The following is an 18,063-nucleotide window of genomic DNA, read 5'->3' on the forward strand; positions in this document are numbered from 1 at the left end:
TTGGCTACTACAATAGTTCTGGCCAGCAAGTGAAATGGACCACTTAAAACTTTCATACAAGTCCATACTGAGGCTGAGACAAAGAGTATTATCCCATTTCAGCTGAATCCTGTTCACAGGAGAGTTCGAAATGAAGGGGAGAAGGAGAGGAACGGATTCCTGTCTCTCTCCAGCTCTCACATCCTGAGAGGTGGCAACCCCAGGGAGCCAAGTGGGTCCTGTCTGCCACTGCCCCCAGTGGTGTTCCTGGATCAACACTGCTTTTGGATTTTGACACCCTTTGCTCTCTCAGATATCTAGACCCAAGTCATTTACCACACATGGTGAAGCAAGTTACCAGGATTTGGGAGTTAAGTTATTATGTACACGGAGTTAGGTGGTACAAATTGCCCTTTTCAGGAAGGCGTATGTAAAAAAGAATAGTTCCCTGGCTGATTAAAATCTTGAGGGAGATATATATCAGATGGTAGAATGCCTAATGGGTATTACTTCAGCGTACTCAGAGAAATGAAATGGAGAGGTCTTCGTTTCCCGTCCATTTCAGGACAGTATGGAAGGTGCCCGAAGGGAGCATGGTACAGTCCACTCACCTCTCTCATTGCTCACTCACATCAGACTGGCTTGAAAGAAAGACATATTTGAGGTCCATTTATTCAAATTCAAATAAACTTGTAGCAAGTACATTGGAATAGTTGAAGCAATTTTACTTGTTCTGTCACATCATGCAACAAATGAAGGCTATAATTAAGTTTTTACTTGAACTGTTGGGAGGCAATCTACTGCCCTTGAGGGTATAAAGGTTCCTGTCTAGAAAGGCTTCATCACAGACTGGCATGTTTTGCAAACCCAGAGGAAGCTAAAGGGGGGCAGAGAGAGGCTTCAAATCCTGTGAAGCCAAATAAAGAGATACCGTTATTTCTTGAATACCACATGGTACAATCATTAGTTCCAACCCTAAGAACAGTCATGTAGGCCAGTCGTGCCATAAACCCAGCCCTCACATCAGTCTGTAGCAAGGGGATTGGTCTGCCTGGATTTTTGCAAGGTAATAGAGGTGTAAATGCACCCCAAATTCAGATTGTGTAGCATTTTCTTTCTTTTCCTAGATGAGATCATAAAACCTGCTCTAAATCGGATCATAAAAACATGTCATACCTGAAAGGCCCTGCAAAGTTACACCTTTTCTTAATTTTTAGATGATATATTGAATGTTTAAAGTTTACCTACATGACGTGTTCTAGGAGCGATTGCTTTAAAATCTGCATCAAAAGTTCATTGTTGGGGTGCTTGGGTGGCTCAGTTGGTTAAGCATCTGACTTGGGCTCAGGTCATGATCTCACGGTTCATGGGTTCGAGCCCCACACTGGGCTGCGAACTGACAGTGTGGAACCTACCTGGGATTCTTTCTTTCCCTCTCTCTCTCTGCCCCTCCTCCACTCGCAGGAGGACACGCATAAGCGCGTTCTCTGTCTCAAAATAAATAAGCTTTAAATCACACTTCCTTTTAAAAAAAAAGTTCAGGGGCGCCTGGGTGGCGCAGTCGGTTAAGCGTCCGACTTCAGCCAGGTCCCGATCTCGCGGTCCGTGAGTTCGAGCCCCGCGTCAGGCTCTGGGCTGATGGCTCAGAGCCTGGAGCCTGTTTCTGATTCTGTGTCTCCCTCTCTCTCTGCCCCTCCCCCGTTCATGCTCTGTCTCTCTCTGTCCCAAAAAAATAAATAAACGTTGAAAAAAATAAAAAATAAAAAAAAAAAATAAAAAATAAAAAAAAAGTTCAGTATTAGTGACTTTTCACTGAATGTATTAAAACACACTGAAAATAATTCTCTCAAATTCTATGGAGAAACCTAAACAATTTCTGAACCTCTTTTAAATGTTCCTGTTGATGGGGATTTGAGGGAACGCTGTGTTAGAGGGGCTTGTAGAGAGGCAAGTGCTGCTAGTTGACCACTCTGAGACCGTTGCATCGGCCTGGAAGTGAACACTTGTGTGATCTCCCTCCCAGGTCCCGTGGGAAGATCTCCGTTATCTCTTTGGTGAGATCATGTATGGGGGACACATCACAGATGATTGGGATCGCAGACTGTGTCGGGTGTATTTGGACAAATTCATTAATCCATCTCTGGTAAGGCACGTTCAATTGATTTTACAGAGAAGAAAATTCTAGTAAGATTTTTTTTTAACTAATGTCACTATATAAATACTTAAATATTACTGAGGCATCGTGGCCTTTTGTGAGTATATTCTGGCCTACCATCAAGGAGTTTAGAAATGTGTTAGAAATTGTGCAGAGTCTTGGGCTCCATCCCAGAGCTATGGAATCAGAATCTGTTTCACCAAGACCTCCTGGGTGATGTCTGTGCGCGTCTCCTGTGCTGTGCCCAGGTGAAGGGCACATTGACCGACTGTCCAGGTCTTTGGAATAACCCTGGGCGGTATGCAGAACTGACACTGTTAGCCTATTTTATAGGGAGACACTGAAGCGTGGCTTGCCCCAGGACAACCCATTCCCATGGGCAAGAGCTCCAGCCAGAAGATAGGTGTACTGATTTCAATTTGGGGTTCTAATATAAGTGAAATTTATAGTTTTCTCCCCGTCACAGAAGCCATGGAGTATTCTAAATTTTGATCACTAACTCTTAACTATGTACATCCTCAGGAAAAATGTGATGTGAGAACTCAGTTTTTCTGTCTGTGAGGAAGGGTAGAGTACCCACTGTACTGGAAGTTGAAAGAGACCACACTCCTTTTCCTATTTCTCATTTTACCAACCCAATATCTGGACAGATCAAATAGGCACTCAGTTTGCGTCCAGGCTGCATTCCTGGAAAACGTGCTCAGTCCCTGTTTTCCATATTGAAATAACTGCACGTGGTGGCCACACTTTTTTTTCATGCTCTCTCACCAAGGCCTCCATGTTCATGGCCGTTGCCTTATTTCTTAGAAATGCAAGGCACCCTGTACCATGCCATCTTTGTTTTTGCTTGAACAAGACACCAACTGTGTTTAACATAGTGCCAATGTAACTTCTTTGACATTGGCCATGGAATTTCTTTCTAGATGGGTCTCCTGAGGCAAGGGAAACAAAAACAAAAATAAACTGTTGGGACATCATCAAAATAAAAAGCTTCTGCACAGTGAAGGAAACAATCAACAGAACTAAAAGGCAACCTACAGAATGGGAGAAGACATTTGCAAATGACATACCTGATAAAGGGTTAGTAGCCAAATTATACAAAGAACTTATAAAACTTAACACTCAAAAAATGAATAATCCAATTAAAAAATGGTCAGAAGAAGGGTGCCTGGGTGGCTCAGTCAGTTAAGCATCCAACTTCAGCTCAGGTCATGATCTCCCAGTTTGTGATTTCGAGCCCCACATCAGGCTCTTTGTTGACAGCTCAGAGCCTGGAGCCTGCTTTGGATTCTGTGTCTGCCTCTCTCTCTGTGTCCTCCTGGGCTTGTGCTCTCTCTCTCTCTCTCTCTCTCAAAAGTAAGTAAATAAACATTAAAACAAAAAGGGCAGAAGACATGAACAGACACTTTCCCAAAGAAGACATACAGATGCCCAACAGATAAATGAAAAGGTGCTCAACATCACTGATCACCAGGGAAACACAAATGAAAATGACAATGAGGTATCACCTCACACTGTCAAATGACTTAAGTTAATAACATAAGAAACGAGGTGTCGTCAAGCATGTGGAAAAAGGGGAACCCTCTTACACTGTTGGTGGGAATGCAAACTGGTGCATCCACTCTGGAAAACAGTATGAGGTTTCCTCAAAAAGTTAAAAATAGAACTACCCTATGATCCAGCAATCTTACTACTAGATACTTACCCCCCAAATACAAAAATACGAATTCAGAGGAATAAATGCATTATGGAAACAGCTCAAGTGTTCATTGACAGATGAATGGATAAAGATGTGATATATATATATATATATACACACACACACACACACACACATACACATACATACATACACACACACACACACACACACACACACACACACACACACTGCAATATTACCCATACAAAAGAATGAAATCTTGCCATGTGCCAACAATGTGGAGGCATTTAGAGAGTACTAGGCTAAGTGAAATAAGTCAGAGAAAAACCAATACCATATGATTCCATATGGAATTTAAGAAACAAAACAAATGAGCAAACAGAGAGAAAAAAAGAAGAGGCAAACCAAGAAACAGACTCTTAGCCATAGAGAATAAACCGATGGTTATCAGAAGGGAGGTGGGTGGGGGGATGACTAAAATCAGTGATGGGGATTAAGGAGTGCACTTGTGATGAGCACTGGGTGATGTATGGAAGGGTTGAGTCACTATATTGCATACCTGAAACTAATATTACATGGTATGTTAACTGGAATTTAAATAAAATAAAATATGCCAAGGACTGTAAACATATAATACAAAGTAGTTCCATATTTTTTAATGGTTTGAGCAACCTCCTATTCATAATTTCTCTGAACTTCATCTCCTAAAAGCATTACATAATTTTGATACCCTTCTTTGAGTCTATTTTGAGAAGTAGTATAATCACATATAAGAAAATAGGTTATATTGTATGTAGTCTAATATAGAAAATTGGGGACAGAATTTTTTTTTTTTTTTTTTTTTTTTGCTACTTTTAATGTTAAACAATTTGGGAACAATGCAGAAAAAAACAAAAAACAAAAACAAAAAAAACTTTGCTGCTGTGTGAACATTATTTGTTTTTTTTGCGGAGAGTCTCCTGGTCTTTCCTTAATTCTAATGAGCAGGATTTCACAGGTCAGAAAGACACTTTCAATTTAATACAATTGGAAGTCACTCCTCAAAAGAGGTCTGGGAGTAGGTTTCCATGGAGATGGGAAAGATAAACAGTGTTGGGCATGCGACCTTTACAGAGGTTGGTTTCTCCAAACGATGGTGGAGGTCAAGGGGCAGAGTGAGAAGCTCCTGCTGATGTTCCCTCTCAGGCTCTGGCCTGAGGATAGGGAGCCAATTACTGTTGCCAAACTAGGCAGTCCATTAACCTTCACAAGGCTGAGCTCCCATTCACAGAGTTGTACAATACATAAGAGACGACAGAACCTCAGGAACGGCACTGGAGTGTGTGTGAACCCTTTAGAAATTTCCGTATCCACCCTTCCATGCAGATCTGCTGACGTTTCCAGGATCGAAATGCTTCTTTTGCAGGGAGGGCACCTGGCAGGCTCAGTGGGTGGAGCACGTGACTCTTGATCTCTTTCAGTTCCAGTGCCATGTTGGGTGTGATTACTTAAATATGTAAATAACCCTTTAAAAATAAATAATTTAAAAAGAAAGAAATGTGTCATTTGCTGTCTTGCCTCCGCCCCAGACAGTGCTGCCTTCTCAACTCAACAAAGGAAGTTAAAAGCACTTACTGACTTGGTGTTAGATGCTGCAAAACCCCAGTTATTCTGTTCGCTTGCACATGTTTCCTGCTCTTGCTTTTTATAGTAGGAACTTGATCTAACACTTGTGCATTTGCAGGAAGTCTTTTCACTACTTCTCATGTGGATTAACTTATTTAGAAATTAGTATCTTTGGTTGCACTGAAACGTGATCAAGAGAGCAACCCATTAATGGTGTGGGATTTAAAGTTTCCCTCGCAATGTTTTCAGTGGTATCACCCTTTAGGAGGCTGAGTGAGTTTCTTGCTGGGTAAGTGAGGTCCCACTGGGAGAGGGTTCCCTGACAGCAGTGTGCCTTAGGGGGTCTCTGGCCAGAGTTAGGGAATAATTATTAATTATTCTTCCACATAAGGTGTATATTTGGCAATGCTAAACAGGTGAGACAGTAAGTTACTTTTGGAAAATAAGGTATCAGGTCACCCAAAAGCTGGAGGGTATTATGCTAAGTGAAATAAGAGAAAAACAGATAACATGTTTTCACTCGTATGTGAATCTTGAGAAACTTAACAGAAGACCAGGGGGGAAGGGAAGAGGGAAAAATAGTTACAGAGGGAGGAAAGGAGGCAAACTGTAAGCGACTCTTAAATACAGAGAACAAACTGAGGGTGATGGGGGGCAGGGGAGAGGGGAAAATGAGTGATGGGCACTGAGGAGAGGGTACTTGTTGGGATGAGCACTGGGTGGGGCGCCTGGGTGGCTCAGGTCATGTTCTCACAGTTCATGAGTTTGAGCCCTGTGTCAGGCTCTGTGCTGACAGCTCAGAGCCTGGAGCCTGTTTCCGATTCTGTGTCTGCCTCTCTCTCTCTGCCCCAACTCTGTGCGTACACACACACACACACACACACACACACACACACACACACACACTCTATGTCTTTCTGTCTCTGTCTCTCTCGCTGTCTCTCACTCTTTCTCTCTCAAAGGTAAACATTAAAAAAAAAACTGTTCTGGTAACATAGGGTAACAATTAGGAGTCTGAGCTCTGAAATAAACAATACTAGGGTTCACATTCGATTCCCCCTGTATTTGCTTTTAGACACATCTCCTGAGCCTCAGTTTCCTCATCTACAAAACAACCATTGTCAGGTTTGAACATAAGTACAAGGTTAGAACAACATGCTAAAAATGGAAGGTATTTTATCTATAAGTATAAAGTTTCATGATATGTATTTCATACTTGACTATCATCTATGATTATAACAACGAAAACCATTTATTAAAAACCTGCTCTGTGCCAGAGGTCAGTACTACACAATTCATGAGTATTATTTCTTCTCCTCACCATTATCGTGCAAAATGGGTATTAATATCCCACGTAATCAAAAAAGAAAGCCAGATTCACAGAGGTCGCACAGTTGGTAAGTAGCTAAACCAGGATTTGAACTCACAATCAGACTCCCCAGAGCACAGACTTTGTCTGCAGTGTGCTACATCATTGCGAGAGCAGATCTGTTTGTGGTATCTGGGGCATAGGTCAACAAAACACTGACTCGTGTCCGCACTGTGCATGGAGGGTGCCACAGGGTCGTGTCGCAAACAAAACCTGACAGTCCAGGAGACCAGAGCCCTAGCTTCTGGTTCTGCCACTAACTTGCTGTCCAGCTTTGCTCAGGACCTCTGTGTGCCTCAGTTTATTCACTTGTAAAATGAAGGTACTGTCCACAAAATCACTAATGCACCTGTCAGCTCTAAAGACATCATGATAATATAATTTAACTTCGAGTGATTTCTGAAGATTCCTCACAGCACTTTGAGGCCATGGCATTTAGGGAAAATACACTCATTTAGACTCACAATAAACTGGGAACTTCTTGTCATATACTTTGAGAGACGGCAGAGGAGGTGAGTCTTATTAAATACCAGAATACCAGGGGTGCCTGTGTGGCAGAGTCAGTTAAGTGTCTGACTCTTGGTTTTGGCTCAGGTCATGACCTTATCATTCGTGACAACGAGCCCAGAGTCGGGCTCTGTTCTGACCCCATGGAGCCTGCTTCGGATTCTCTCTCTCCCTCTCTCTCTGCCCCTCCCCTGCTTGTTCTCTCTCTCTCTCTCTCTCTCTCTCTCTCTCTCTCTCTGTCTCTGTCTCAAAATGAATAAACTTAAAAAGTAATAAAAAAAAAAAATAAATGCCAGAATATCAGAAAGCAAAATGTAAGAAGGACAACAGTCATACAGAGTCAACAGAGAGGCAGGATTCTGGCTTTCCCAATGTCTAATAACTGCGCCTGCCACTGATTTCTCCAACAAGGACTTCAAATCCTTGATTTTTTTTTCATTAAGTGGAGGCTTGTTCTCCTTGAGTATGATCCCATTTTTTTTTTTAAATAGCTTTATTGAGATAAATTGAAACTTCCCAATCTCAGTTGGACAATCCACGGGTTTTTTTGCAGCTCTTACCACAGTCTGTTGTAGAACACCTCATCCCCCCAAAGAAACCCCATACCCCTTAGGAGTCACTCAACATCCTCTCCCCAACTCCCCAACCCCAGGCAACAACTAATCTTTTTGTCTCTTTAGATTTGCCTATTCTGGACATTTTCTATAAATAGAGTGGTAGGATATGTACCCTTCTGTGTTCACTTTCACTTAACGTTTTCAAGGTTCACCCGTGCTATAGGTAACATGTCAGTGCTTCCTTTTTATGGCCAAATAGCAGTCCATCATATGGATACATTTTCTTTATCCATTCTTCAGTTGACGGACATTTGGGTCGTTTCCACTTTTTGGCCATCATGGATAACGATGCAAATGAACATTTATGAACAAGTATCTGTGTGGGCATGTGTTTCCATTTCCCTTGAGTATATACCTAGGAGTGAAATTGTTGGATCATATGGTAACTCTGTTTAACATTTGAAGGAACTGCCACACTAGTTTTCCAAAGTGGTTGTACCATTTTATATCCCTGCCAGCAATGTATCAGTGTTGTACTCTCTCCATAGCCTTGCCAACACCCTTGTTCCCATTTTTTTAAGCCATCTCGGTAAGTGTGAAATGGTATTGCATTGTGGTTTTGATTGGCATTTCCCTGAACGCTAATAATGTGGAGCATCTTTTCATGTGCTGATTGGCAGTTTGTTTATCTTCTTTGGAGAAATGTCTCTTTAGAACTATTGATTCTTTGAGGAGTAACAGTAACCTTCTCAAAAGCCCTGTCCCAAAGGCAAGATAGTGGTCAGTAGGCAGAGAGCTGTACGGTTCTGACCCCGTCCACAAGCAGGAGCTTTTCATGAAGGTCTTGAGTGGGAAGGGATTCAGAACCAGGAGTCCTTGAACACACTGAAATCTTTACAGTGTTCTTAAAGGAGAAAGAGAACACATATGTACCCGTATCAACTAAAACTCACTTTTCAAACTTTGACATCGTGGTAGGATTTTAGAGTGGAACTTTCTTCAGGTTGTCTTTTTCCTTCCAGAAAATCAAAATGTACCTGAATGTTCCTAGGACGCAGAAAAGACTCTAACTAACGTAAAAGTCTACTTACGGCATGCCTAGCTGTTTGCACACGTGTAAATTCCCACAGCCACTATCAGTAGGCTGCTATGAGGAACATCACTTCACTGACACGATTGAAACTCAGATAAACTGTCATTTTGAAAGGCCACCAGCAACCAAACCTTTCAGGGATGGGAACTGAACCACATCTGGCTGGCTGTAAACCTCAAGCCCTTACCTTTCCTTTGTGGCTCTTTTGTTTTGCTCATTAACGAACATATAAAAGGCACTTTGGGCCTGTTGGTAAAGACTGCCTGTCTCTCCAGAAAGTACAGCCATTTGCATTCCCACCAGCACTGTAGGAATATGCGCTGAAACAAATTTGCAGTCCCCATGGCATTTTAATGTTTTTAAGTGGTTCCACTTTTGGGTTTGTGTCTTTGCTTAAAACTCTGTTTTTAATTGAAAGGCAATTTAACTGTGGCTCTTAAAATTTCAACAGTCTAGTGAGCACCATCGGGGAAGACCAGGTCCTTGTTTTTAGAGAATAAAGTTTGGTTTGTATGTATTCTAACTTTTGGTTTCATTATTGGTATTTTGTGCCCATATTTTTATTTTGACTAATTTATCTTGTAGAATAAAAACTTGAGTTGAACTGTCCCTCACAGTTCTGTTTTGGTCACCCTGAATCGGTGAGATGGCAATTGATTCTGATATATAAATGTGAAATGATAGAAAATGCAGATCAATGAGTGAAACAGACCAAGCTAATAGATGCTGGTGGGGAAGATGGTCCGAGCTGCTCCTTCTCATATGCATTGGTCAAGATTTCTGTTTGTCACAAAATAAAAGACTAGATTAACTTGGAAATCTTCCTAGTGCAAAAGAGAAATGCTGACTCAAATATTTAAAAAGCCTTTGGAATTCACAGCCAGCCACTGAGCATTGTCTCTGCGGCCGCAGGCTCTCTAGGAAACCTGGACTTGCAGGTCTGAGCAGGAACAAACTGCCATTATTCACAGGTGACATGCTTGTGAAGAAAATCACTTCTTTTGTCCCCCATCAGACTGTGAGTCCCTTAAGAACTAGGTTATATGAACCTTTTATATTTTCAAGGCTTGTTGTGGTATACTAAGTGATGAGTACTTAGTACTGAATAAACATTCATGAATATTCACTTTGCCTCTGGGTGAGAGTGAGGGGACCAGATGGCACAACATACAAAATTGGAGAGAAAAACCCCGATTTCAGAAAATGACTTAGAAAATCTAAGCCTAGGGGCACCTGGGTGGCGCAGTCGGTTAAGCGTCCGACTTCAGCCAGGTCACGATCTCGCGGTCCGTGAGTTCGAGCCCCGCGTCGGGCTCTGGGCTGATGGCTCAGAGCCTGGAGGCTGTTTCCGATTCTGTGTCTCCCTCTCTCTGTGCCCCTCCCCCGTTCATGCTCTGTCTCTCTCTGTCCCCCAAAAAATAAATAAACGTTGAAAAAAAAAAAATTAATAAAAAAAAAAAAAAAAAAAAAAAAGAAAATCTAAGCCTAAAATAGCTCCATTAGGTGAGTGTTAAAAGTCACACCCCTCTGTACATTTAAGCACGTGGAGCCAGAATTAATAGCAACAGAGATTAGGAGAATCAAAACAGGTTTGTTAGGGTCCCTGGCGACTAAAAACATCAGGTAAAAATCTGAGATTATGCTGAGTGAGGTAGTCCATTCTAAGTACTTGACTGACTCTGTTCCTGGCTGGGAAGAGAATCATGTCCGTAAATTCTTTTGTCACCTTTTGAAGAACTGTATTCACATAACTTAGGTTTGGTATTGCTCTTTACATTGCCTTTCTTTAGATCCTTCCTCTATGTGGAATGTCTTCCTCTACCGCAGCCTTAATGAAATACATGGGTATGATAAATGCCTCCTCGCTCCCACCGTTCATTCATTAGGCACCTGTGTACTGAGCATCAGTATGTGCCAACACTGGTCCCGGGTCTGTGGATCTGGAGGCGAGCAGTGTGGACTCTACCCTGAGTGGCTCAAAGGCATGAGGAAGTGTCACTGAGCTGACCCTTTGTAGATAGTGCCCTCTAAATTGTTACTTACATATACACAATCCTGTTTATTCAGTATGAGTACATAGAACTCTGTATCATGTAAAAAATAACTTGAGTATTATGGCAAGTGCGTACATTAGGAAAGTAAAACCTATAGAGCCATACTAAGATGCGTTCAGAATTAAGATTTAAATCAAACATCTTGCCTGGGGAAGTTACTCCTAATCTCCATTTCTCTCTACAAAATGTTTGCAGATGTGTGGGATAATCAGGGACTTGAAGCATTTGATGGGGTGACCAATACATGGCAGATGGTTCAGCTGTGTTCAGGTACCATGTTGCCCTGGGCAAATTGTAGACTAAGGCTTCTCGGGGCAGGGATTCATGTGTGTTCCTTGGACTCCTCCCCAGAGGTCAGCCTGGTGCCAAACACAGGGCCAAATGATCAAATTACAAAAGGGTTGTGAAACATTTTAGAGAGCCCGCTACCTACCCAGCATCACACCGGGACCTTCTTAAGAGCGTTCTCAAAATATTTTAGGATGTGAAGATTCATGCCCAGTTAGACTTGGAATAACTGACTCTGTTCTTTTGTGCTCGAAGGTGGAAGATGAACTGACGCTGGCCCCAGGATTTGTAGCCCCACCTAATCTAGATTATTCAGGCTACCACCAGTACATAGAGGAGAGGCTTCCTCCAGAAAGCCCAGCACTGTATGGCCTCCACCCAAATGCTGAAATAGAATTCCTGACGGTGATGTCGAACACTCTCTTCAGAACTTTGCTGGAGATGCAGCCCAGGAATGCACTCGTCAGTGAGGAGCTGGGGCAGTCCACGGAAGAAAAGGTAGAGGGTCTTTCTTTTTTTGTGGAACTAATCTTGCGTGTACAACTCAATGAATTTCTCCCTTTCTATACAACCATCTCACCACCACCTAGATCAAAATACATAACATTTCCAACACTCAGGGTCAGTATATCCCTCCCTCTCCCATCTAAAGGTAACTACTCATCTTACCTCTGTCACCATAGGCTAGCTTTGCCTGTGTTTGAACTTCAAATACATGCATTCATGCACTGTGTACTTATTTAGGTCTGGCTCCTTTCATTCTGTGTTATGTTTGTGAGATTCACCCATGTTGTTGCATGGGCTAGTGATTCATTTTTGTTTCATATTCTATTGTATGAATATGCCATTTTTTCTTTGTTCTATAGTAGATGGATGTTTGGGTTCTTTCTAGCTTTTCACTATTACGAATATCCCAGCCGTGAACATTCTTGTAATCTCTGGTCACCCAGCACTGGCAACTCCCAGAGGCATGCACTCATACTTCTTACCCTCTCTGCTGAGAAGTGGAATTGCTGGATCACCGGGTGTAACGTGTAGCTTCAGTCGATATTCCCAAGCAGTTTTCAAAAGTGCTTGTACCACTTACATTCCCACCAGCAGTGTGCAAGTGTCCCCTGTTCTCTTTCCTTGAGGTTTTGTGAAAGGTAGTATTTCATCATGGTTTTAACTTTGCATTCCTTAGTCAAGGGGTGATGCTGAATATCTTTTCATGGGGTTATAGCCATGTGGATAGAATCTCATGTGAAGTACCTGTTCCAGTTGCTTGCCCATTTTTTAAAAATTGTTGTCAATGTTTTTCTTACAGATTTGTAAGGACTCTGTTCTCAACGTGTATCCTTTGTCAGATAGACGTATGGCAAACCTCTTCTCCAAATCTGTGACTTGCTTTTTTACTCTGTGTGTTTTTGGCTCTGTCATTTTATGATGTCTTTATCAGATTATCTTGGGAGACTGGCATTGGTTTTTGTTGTTGGTGGTGGTGGTTTGTTTTGTTTTGCTTTTAGCGTTATTCTTTTGAAGGTATCTATTGCCTAGAATGATGGGGATGAGAAATGGACATCAAATGCTATCTTTTTTTACATTTAGATTAAAATCTTATTTCTCGTTAACTTAAAACCTTACTAGTTTATTTTTCCCCACATAAATTAGCCCATATTCCCCTCTCACAATTATTAATCAGGATTTGAGGGACAAGGATCAGGTTGTTGGAACACACTCTCAGATTTCCTTATCGTGAGGTCTCAGGAATTTTCTGTATTATTTCTTGAAATATGGCTATTTGTTGAGGCACTGGTTGTCATTTAGAGGCTTTAGGATTTGTTGTGTGGTGTTTTATCCCATATACTAACATCTCCCTTATCTGAATGTTACACCTTTTTTTTTTTCTTAAGAAGATGAAAAAGAAAAAAATCACCCATTTGGCAAAAGCTATAGTATTAACACAAGCAGAGAGGTAGATGAGGTCTTCATTTTGTTTTTTGGGCTTCATTCTTTCCAACAAAGAAGCGGACCGTTAAACCAGAAACTATAAAGCAAACCTCTTGAGATACCTCAACACCCCAAATAGGCAAACAGATTGTAGCAACGAATTTATTGAGTGCTTACTATATGCTAAGCACTTAGGAAAGTGCTTTAGGAAGAAACCATTTAATTCTCAATAGCTCTGAGTACTATCAGGATCCCTGTTACAGAATTAAGTTTAGGTGATTTGCTAGACAGCTAGAAAGGGCCAATGAAGGAAATCAAACTCCAGCTGATTCCAAAAGCCACCCCTTTACCTAACTTGCCTACTACACTGTTTTGTACTTTGTGCAGCTATTGTAGAGGAATAAGACTGCAGGACCTGAAAAATTACCTGCCAGGCGCTAAAGCAACTTGCTGTTAATGCTGTCAGAACCGTAGGCAGTAATCCCAGAAATCCGTGGGAGAGGGAAAGTGGCCTGGGGCTGAAGACAGACAGAACTATCTTCACTCTCTTGTCTACTTTAGGTATTTGTTGGTTTTCCGTAGCTCAGTGAGACCGGATAGACTAAACATGCACATTGAACTACTGTATGCATCTTTGCGTCTTTAATGTATAAGTTTTTTATTTCTTCAGGGCAATAAGTAAAGAAGACAGAGGCTTCCTCGTTGTTGAAAACGTTGATCTAAACTGCTTCCCCAAATTTTAGGCTGTGTCAGTTGGAAAGGGCAACATCATAAAGTCACCAGAATTAGCTCAAGCTTAAAGGGCATTTTTGGTTTGTGTGACTTTCAAAATGATTTTTTTTTTAATTAGCGGATTACAAAACGTAATACCCAGATGTTGGGGTTCCACTTCCTCTGATTGTGTCTTGACACGCACAAGTGAAATGGAATTCATGACAGCTCTTCAATTCCCCAAATGCTACCAGTGAAAAAACTACAAACAGTAGCTCCTCCCTGGTGGGATCTAAAGAAGGGGAGGGGCTGCGGTCATGCACAGGTAGCTGAGCTAGTTGGCAGTGCATCTGCCCACCTCCAAGGAGTGGTGGACATGTTTTCAATGCATTAGCAAGCATCATTGGGAGTTGTGGGATAGATTCTGGGACTTCCAAACATCAAGGATAGTGTCCCTGTGACTAAAAATGAAATACAAAGGGGACCCCTCGTTGACTCATTGGTTAAGCATCCAACTCTTGGTTTTGGCTCAGGCAATGATCTCGTGGTTTCCTGAGTTCAAGCCCCACGTAGGGCTCTGTGCAGACAGCATGGAGACTGGTTGGAATTCATATTCTCTCTCTCTCTCTCTCTCTCTCTCTCTCTCAAAAATAAACTTTAAAAGAATCTTTAAAAAAACGAAATACAAAGGAGCTAAATTTTGTGTGTGTTAATGATTTAAGGTTAAGAATGTCTTGGATGACATTTTGGAGAAACTTCCAGAAGAGTTCAACATGGCGGAGATAATGCAAAAAACCTCAAACAGAAGCCCCTATGTTCTTGTTTGCTTCCAAGAATGTGAGAGGATGAATATTCTTCTTCGGGAAATCCGTGTGTCACTTCAACAATTAGACCTTGGTTGGAAGGTGAGTTTAAAAGCGGTACCAGAGCAGGTTTTCCCACATTGGAGGGCACTCACTATGTGGCCTCTTTTCTCCATGCAAGGGGGAGCTGACGTTATCTCCTGACATGGAAGCCCAGCAGTCCCAGCTGAGTTATGACACAGTGCCAGACGCTTGGAGCAAACTGGCGTATCCATCTACTTACGGCCTGGCCCACTGGTAAGCAACCCCCTCCCTGCTCCCACTGGCCTTTCTCCACCTGGGCGCTGGTTCAGCATTCTGAGTTACTGTTGTGTCAGAAGAACTGTGAAGGCTATACTTTATGAGTACTTTGGGGCCGTACTTTGCATAATTGTGCACACTACCACCATTTGTTCCTGAGTGTCTTTCGTGGGTTGCTCCAAAGGTAAAAATCAGTGAAAAATCAGGTGAAAATCAGGGTCAAAGCAAGGGGTCACAGCCCCTTACTTATTAGCTATTTAATCTTGAACAAAATACCTGACCTTCCTAATTTCTCAGTTTATCATGTCAAAAATGTAGGGAATGAAATTCCTTCATTCAGTTATTTAAATGGCCATGGGAGGTAACCTGAGTTTGTTTTCGTGTCCCTTCATACCTTATTTTCGAAGCCAGTGATTACCAATGCCATCTCAAAGCTGACTTTTAAAAGCTCATAGTAGAGTACACCATAAATCCAACTGCTTCTGTGTGTGGCTGTGAGTGGAGAGAGGTGTCCCAAAGCCATGGATGAACATTCACAGCTCCCTCACAGCCAGGGCTCTCTCCAACCTCCTTGGCCTTCATTGTCAACACACAAAGTTTGAAAGGTTCCCTCCATTCCTGTCTTTTTGGTATGGAATTTTCTTTAATCCATACTTTCCTAAGTCTTTCTTCCATGAACCAGAATGGTCCTCTGAACCTTAAATTGGAAGGCCCCATGGGAATTCCAAATGAGGGGTGCCTGTGACTCTTAATCTCAGGGTTGTGAGTTCAAGCCCCATGTTGGGTATAGAGATTACTTTAAAAATAAAATCTTAAAAACAAAACTTTGGGCTACCTGGAAGGCTCACTTGGTTAAGTGTCAACTCTTGATCTCAGGGTCATGAGTTCAAGACCCGCTGTGGGCTACACACTGAAAATGTGTGCACCTTGGAACTGCCACATGGGCAGCCAGGTGTTTGCTGTGTAGGGAGGTGTGCCAACATAAGAATGGAAGGTGCAACAAGAACAGACACTCAGACCAATGGAACAAAATAGAGAACCCAGAAATGGACCCACAAATGTATGGCCAACTCATCTTTGACAAAGCAGGAAAGAATATCCGATGGAATAGACAGGCTCTTCAGCAAGTGGTGCTGGGAAAACTGGACATTGACATGCAGAAGAATGAACCTGGGCCACTTTCTTACACCATACACAAAAATAAACTCAAAATGGATGAAAGACCTCAATGTAAGACTGGAAGCCATCAAAATCCTTGAGGAGAAAGCAAGCAAAAACCTCTTTGATCTTGGCTGCAGCGACTTCTTACTCAACACATCGCTAGAGGCAAGGGAAATCAAAGCAAAAATGAACTACTGGGACCTCATCAAAATAAAAAGCTTCTGCACAGTGAAGGAAACAATCAGCAAAACTAAAAGGAAACCGACAGAATAGGAGAAGCTATTTGCAAATGACATATCAGATAAAGGGTTAGTGTCCAAAATCTATAAAGAATTTATCAAACTCAACACCCAAAAAACAAAGGATCCAGTGAAGAAATGGGTGAAAGACATGAATAGACACTTCTCCAAAGACATCCAGATGGCCAACCAACACATGAAAAAAAATGCTCAACATCACTCATCAGGGAAATACAGTTCAAAACCACAATGAGATATCACCTCATACATGTCAGACTGGCTAACATCAACCACTCAGGCAACATCAGATGTTGGCGAGGATGCGGAGTAAGAGGATCTCTTTTGCATTGTTGGTGGGAATGCAAGCTGGTGCAGCCACTCTGGAAAACAGTATGGAGGTTTCCTCATAAAACTAAAAATAGAACTACCCTACGACCCACCAATTGCACTACTAGGCATTTATCCACAGGATACAAGTGTGCTGTTTTGAAGGGACATGTGCACCCCCACGTTTATAGCAGCACTATCAACAACAGCCAAAGTATGAAAAGAGCCCAAATGTCCATCGATGGATGAATGGATAAAAAAGATGTGGTACATATATACAATGGAGTATTACTCGGCAATCAAAAAGAATGAAGTTTTGCCATTTGCAACTACGTGGATGGAACAGGAGGGTATTATGCTGAGTGAAATTAGACAAAGACAAAAATCATAAGACTTCACTCATATGAGGACTTTTTAAATTTTTTTTTTTAACGTTTATTTATTTTTGAGACAGAGACAGAGCATGAACAGGGGAGGGTCAGAGAGAGGAAGACACAGAATCTGAAACAGGCTCCAGGTTCTGAGCTGTCAGCACAGAGCCCGACGCGGGGCTCAAACTCACGGACCGCGAGATCATGACCTGAGCCGAAGTCGGCCGCTTAACCGACTGAGCCACCCAGGCGCCCCTCATATGAGGACTTTAAGACACAGAACAGATAAACATAAGGGAAGGGAAACAAAAATATAACTACAGGGAGGGGGACAAAACAGAAGAGACTCATAAATATGGAGAACCAACTGAGGGTTGCTGGAGGGGTTTTGGGAGGGGGGGATGAGCTAAATGGGTAAGGGGCATTAAGGAATCTATTCCTGAAATCATTGTTGCACCATATGCTAACTAACTTGGATGTAAATTCTAAAAACTAAAAAATAAAATTAAAAAAAAAGAAGGTAGAATGTGGAAGGAACACAGATGGCAACAAACAACTGGCAGGAAGAGTGAGCAAAGCTACTCACTGGATTTCTGTGAACGCTGTGGATGTCCAAGTTTTGTGGGTTTTTTTGTTTGTTTGTTTTTTGTTTTTTTTTTTTTAGTTTTGAGAGAGGAGGGGAGGGGAGGGGCAGAAAGAGAGGGAGAGAGAATCCCAAGCAGGCTCTGCACTATCAGCATGGAGCCTGATGCGGGGCTTGAACTCACAAACCGTGAGATGAGCTGAAGTTGCATGCTTACCTGACTGAGCCACCCAAGTGCCCCCCAAATCAAATTTTATATTTCCAATAAAAAATATTTATATTGTACTTAAGTTTTGTCATAATGGTAACTTTGGACTTCCATCTTATTTTGTGCTTATTTCTATATTTTTCTACTTTTATTCCAATGTT

At 41.9% G+C, this 18,063-nt stretch overlaps 1 protein-coding gene across 1 annotated transcript in view; it reads left to right on the forward strand.

Annotated features, from left to right (window-relative positions):
* The window catches only part of DNAH11 (dynein axonemal heavy chain 11), a 351,912-nt gene that overhangs the window by 327,894 nt on the left and 5,955 nt on the right, over positions 1-18,063 (forward strand). Inside the window, 4 exon segments of the mRNA XM_045495056.1 lie at positions 2,003-2,122; positions 11,526-11,768; positions 14,633-14,815; positions 14,895-15,010. Of these exon segments, the coding sequence (XP_045351012.1) occupies positions 2,003-2,122; positions 11,526-11,768; positions 14,633-14,815; positions 14,895-15,010 (662 nt within the window).

This window comes from Leopardus geoffroyi, chromosome A2 (genome assembly GCF_018350155.1).
Source record: "Leopardus geoffroyi isolate Oge1 chromosome A2, O.geoffroyi_Oge1_pat1.0, whole genome shotgun sequence".
NCBI lineage: Eukaryota > Metazoa > Chordata > Mammalia > Carnivora > Felidae > Leopardus > Leopardus geoffroyi.